This window comes from Solanum pennellii, chromosome 1, assembly GCF_001406875.1.
Source record: "Solanum pennellii chromosome 1, SPENNV200".
In the NCBI taxonomy this organism is placed as follows: domain Eukaryota; kingdom Viridiplantae; phylum Streptophyta; class Magnoliopsida; order Solanales; family Solanaceae; genus Solanum; species Solanum pennellii.
The window spans coordinates 32,268,686-32,274,072 of NC_028637.1; the positions used below are offsets into that span (position 1 = coordinate 32,268,686).

The following is a 5,387-nucleotide window of genomic DNA, read 5'->3' on the forward strand; positions in this document are numbered from 1 at the left end:
TGATTTCCTTTATTGATGAAACTTAAATAGTAAGTGTAATATATATATATATATATATACTTGTATAATCTAAGAATTTATTTTCTTATATAACTCCCGTCACTACTTCTTCGTTGTCGGTCAATGAGACATACTGGGTACACGTGGTTTCGTACTCATACTACGCTTGTTGCACTCTTTGTGGTGCAGATTCGATTCCGAGTAGGAGCACATCTCGTGGAGCAAATTGAGTCCGGCTTGAAGTTCTTGGAGTTGTGGTGAGCTGCTTGGCTGTTCCGTGGCCCACACCTCCCTCTATATTTTATTTATTCTGTTATTAGTATTCAGACAGGATATCCCTTATGTTAGATTTGTCTTTTTATTAGTTTCAGACTTGCATCGTATTTTAGAAGCTCTTGTACTCATGACACCAATTCTTGGGTAGTATTTTTTTTCAGTTTTCCGCATTCGTACTTATAAGGAACTCAGTGTTGGAGATTTGGAAATTTGTTATCTTTTCACTTATTAGTTAGTTAAGTTTGTTAAAATATGTTGGTTGGCTTACCTATTGGTTGGGAACATAGGTGCCATCACGACTCGTGATTTTGGGTCGTGACAAATTTGGTATCAGAGCCCTAGGTTCATCGGTCTCAAGAGTACAAGAGCAATGTCTAGTAGAGTCTTGCGGATCGGTATGAAGACGTCCATACCTATCTTCGAGAGGCTATAGGACATTTAGGAAATATTCTGTTCTTTTATTCATTATCGTGCACACTTGACCTTGTAGAAATTCTAATCTTGATATCTCATTCTCTCTCAGATGGCGAGGAATCGTACATCGGCAAGTGGTGGTCAGGATCCTATTCCTGCGCCTGCTTCTGGGAACACTGTCCGAGGTAGAGGTAGGAGACGAGCTCGAGGTCGGGGTAGGGGCCGTGTTGCAGCACCTGTGGATGTTCAAGTACCAGTAGCTACCCAGGGTCGTGATAGGACCGTACCTCCTGATGCAGAGGTTATTCATGGGGATGTGCAAGATCGTGTCGAGGGGGATGGGCCAGCTCAGGCTCCAACCAGTACTATTGTCCCCCCAGTGCTTCAAGATACCTTGGCTCGTATGTTAGGAATCCTAGAGGGGATGGCCCAGGCAGGAGCTTTGCCTGTCACTTCTGATGGCTCACAGACCCGTGTTGGAGGTCAAACTCCAGATCCGATAGTTGCTCCAGATTCTCAGACTCCCAGGACTCAGCCAGCTGCCGCTGTAGCTCCTCGTTTGGATAGTATGGAGTTTCCAGATATGACATCACATTTGGTGAACAGGCCTTCTATGACTATTGATGAGCAAAAGATGTTTGGGAGGTTCAGACTAATGAATCCTCCTACTTATACTGGTGACTTAGCTGAGGATGCATATGAGTTTATAGTTAGTTGTCATCAGAGGTTGCATAATCTTGGATTAGTGGAGTCTCATGGAGTTGACTACACAGCGTTTCAGATGACTGGCTCTGCTAAGCAGTGGTGGAGGGATTATATTAGTAGTAGGCCAGCTGGATCTCATCCACTATCCTGGACTGAGTTTACTCAGGTATTTCTATCCAAATTTGTTCCACGCAGTGAGAGGGAGCGCAAGAGGGCCGAGTTTGAGGGTTTGCAGCAAAATGGTATGTCAGTTGCAGAGTATGAGGGTAAATTTCATGCCTTGGCTAGGCATGCTTCGATGATACTTCCCACAGAGGCTGAGAGAGTGAGGAGGTTTGTTAAGGGGCTGATTATTCCAATTCGTCTAGGAGTTTCTCAGGTTGCTGCTTCTGGTGTTCCATTCCAGAAAGTGGTAGATGCTGCTAAGGAGTTGGAGATGATTCGACGTGAGGGATTTGAGCAGCGAGAGGGCAAGAGGACTCGTTATTCAGGTGATTATGGTGGTGCTCCGCCTAGGAGTCGGGGTTACTTGGGCAGAGGTTATCACCCTCAGTCCAGCAGACCCATTCATGCTGCTATACCAGCGTCTGAGGCTGGTTACGCTGGGCATAACTCTTCGAGCTCGGTACATACTTCGCAGGGTTCATCTTCTAGACCTGTAGTTCGTGGAGGGCATTCTGGTCATTCAGGTTCCTCTCATCAGCCTGCGTCTCGTAGGGGTTGCTTCGAGTGTGGTGATATGGGACACTTTGTGAGAGACTGCCCTAGGACCAGACGTGGTGGCTTACATCAGGGTTCTCAGGCTTCGACTTCCAGGGCTGCACAACCTCCAGCTAGGGGTGGTGCACAGAATGGTAGAGGTGGTTCTCATTCAGGTAGAGGTGGTTCTCCTTCTGGTCGAGGTGGTGGTCGTGGAGGTTCACAATCTGATGGAGGTCGTTCTCACTGTTATGCTTTTCCAGGTAGGCCAGAGGCTGAAGCCTCAGATGCTGTTATCACAGGTATTATTCCGGTTTGTCATCGACCAGCTACTGTATTATTTGATCCAGGCTCTACTTATTCTTATGTGTCCACATATTTTGCTCCTAGTCTGGATATATTGTGTGAGTCTCTTGATTTGCCGATACGTGTTTCTACTCCTGTCGGGGATTCTGTAGTTGTAGATCAAGTGTATTGTTTATGTACTGTTACTTTGATGGGGTATGACACTCATGCAGATTTAAAGGTCTTAGATATGATAGATTTTGATGTGATTCTTGGTATGGATTGGTTATCTTCTTACCACGCAATTTTAAATTGTCATGCCAAGACCATCACTTTAGCTATGCATGGAATTCCTATAGTAGAATGGAGAGGTACTCTTAGTCATCCTTCTAAGGGTGTGATATCATTCCTTAAGGCTCGTCAGTTGGTACAGAGAGGATGGTTGGCGTACTTGGCCCACATTCGAGATACTAGTATTGAGACTCCTATGCTTGAGTCTATTCCAATAGTGAGTGAATTTTCAGAAGTATTTCCGACCGATTTGCCAAGTCTTCCACCAGATCGTGATATTGATTTTTGTATTGATGTGGAGCCAGGCACTCGGCCTATTTCCATTCCTCCTTATCGTATGGCACCGGCTAAATTGAAAGAGTTGAAGGAGCAGTTGCATGATTTGTTGAGCAAAGGTTTTATTAGACCACGTGTATCTCCTTGGGGTGCTCCAGTGTTATTTGTGAAGAAGAAAGATGGATCTATGCGTATGTGTATTGACTATCGGCAGTTGAACAAGGTAACCATCAGAAATAAGTATCCGATACCTCGTATTGATGATTTATTTGATCAGTTGCAGGGTGCTTCAGTTTTCTCCAAAATTGACTTGAGATCTGGCTATCATCAGCTGAAGGTTAGGGCGGAGGATATCCCTAAGACAGCTTTTCGAACACGTTATGGTCATTACGAGTTTTTGGTGATGTCTTTTGGACTGACTAATGCCCCAGCAGCTTTTATGGACTTGATGAATGAAGTGTTCAGACCGTATTTAGATTCCTTTGTTATTGTCTTCATAGATGATATATTGATATACTCACGCACTAAGGAGGAACATGAGCATCATTTGAGGATTGTTCTTGGGATTCTAAAGGAGAAGAAGCTTTATGCAAAGTTTTCAAAGTGTGAGTTTTGGCTTAGTTCGGTAGCATTCATGGGACATGTAGTGTCCAAGGATGGTATCATGGTGGATCCTAAGAAGATTGAGGCGGTCAGAGATTGGGTCAGACCTACTTCAGTTACTGAGATTCGGAGTTTCTTGGGCCTTGCAGGTTATTATCGACGGTTTGTTGAGGGTTTCTCATCCATTGCATCTCCATTAACTAGATTGACACAGAAGGAGGTGACTCTTCAGTGATCTGACGAATGTGAGGTTAGTTTCCAAAAGCTCAAGACTTTATTGACTACTGCTCCGATTTTGACCCTACCCGTGGAGGGAGAGGGTTTTGTCGTATATTGTGATGCTTCTCGGGTCGGTCTTGGTTTTGTGTTGATGCAGAAGGGAAGGGTGATAGCTTATGCTTCGAGGCAGTTAAAGGTTCATGAGAAGAACTACCCTATTCATGATTTAGAGTTGGCGGCTGTGGTGTTTGCATTAAAGATTTGGAGGCATTATCTTTATGGTGTGCATTGTGAGGTGTTCACGGATCATCGTAGTCTCCAGTATATATTCAATCTGAGGGATCTAAATTTGAGGCAGAGGAGATGGTTGGAGTTTCTCAAAGACTACGATATGACTATTCTTTATCACCCAGGCAAAGCAAATGTTGTAGCAGATGCCTTTAGTCGGAAGGCGGTAAGTATGGGTAGCATAGCCATGTTACAGGTTGGCGAGCGTCCCCTAGCTAGGGATGTCCAATCCCTGGCCAATAGCTTTGTGAGACTTGATATTTCAGAATCTGGTAAGGTGTTGGCTTATATGGAGGCTAGGTCATCCTTGTTGGAGCAGATTCGAGCTCAACAGTTTGATGATGGTGATTTATGTAAGATTAGGGACAAGGTTTTAAAAGGAGAAGCCAAGGCTGCAATTCTTGATAGTGAGGGAGTTTTGAGGATTAAGGGTCGTATATGTGTTCCTCGTACAGGTGATTTGACTAGATTGATCATGGAGGAGGCTCATAGTTCGAGGTACTCTATTCATCCGGGGGCTACTAAGATGTATCGTGACTTGAAGCAACATTATTGGTGGTGTCGTATGAAGAGGGACATAGTAGATTTTGTATCCCAGTGTCTGAATTGTCAGCAAGTGAAGTATAAACACCAAAAGCCTGGAGGTGTGACACAGATGATGCCTATACCTGAGTGGAAGTGGGAGCGTATTGCTATGGACTTTGTGGTAGGATTGCCATGTACTTTGGGTAAGTTTGATGCTATATGGGTCATTGTGGATCGACTGACAAAGTCTGCACACTTTGTACCAGTTCAGACGACCTATAATTCAGAGAAGTTAGCCAAAATCTATATTCCAGAGATAGTTCGTTTGCATGGGGTTCCTATTTCTATTATTTCAGATCGTGGCACTCAATTTACATCTCTTATCATGGCGGTCTATGCAGAAGGAGTTGGGCACTCGGGTGGATCTTAGTACAGCCTTTCACCCTCAGACTGATGGTCAATCTGACCGAACTATACAGGTTCTCGAGGATATGTTGCGGGCATGTGTGATTGACTTTGGTGGTTAGTGGGACCAGTTATTGCCTTTAGCGGAGTTTGCTTACAATAATAGTTATCACTCGAGCATTGAGATGGCACCATTTGAGGCTCTGTATGGTAGGAGATGTCGATCTCCAATTGGCTGGTTTGATGCATTTGAGGTTAGACCATGGGGTACAGATTTGTTGACGGAGTCCTTGGACAAGGTCAAGTTGATCCAAGACAGACTTCTCATGGCTCAGAGCAGGCAAAAGAGTTACGCAGATAGGAAGGTTCGTGATTTGGAGTTTATGGTTGGAGAGAGGGTT

General features: G+C 44.4%; 1 protein-coding gene across 1 annotated transcript in view; it reads left to right on the forward strand.

Annotated features, from left to right (window-relative positions):
* The first annotated feature begins 200 nt into the window (after positions 1 to 200).
* Positions 201 to 5,387, forward strand: part of LOC107019686 — an 8,046-nt gene continuing 2,859 nt past the window's right edge. The window contains exons 1-2 of the mRNA XM_027915103.1: positions 201 to 257; positions 800 to 2,396. Coding sequence (XP_027770904.1) covers positions 800 to 2,396 — 1,597 coding nt within the window. The 5' untranslated portion in view covers positions 201 to 257. The remainder of the gene's footprint in view (positions 258 to 799; positions 2,397 to 5,387) is intronic.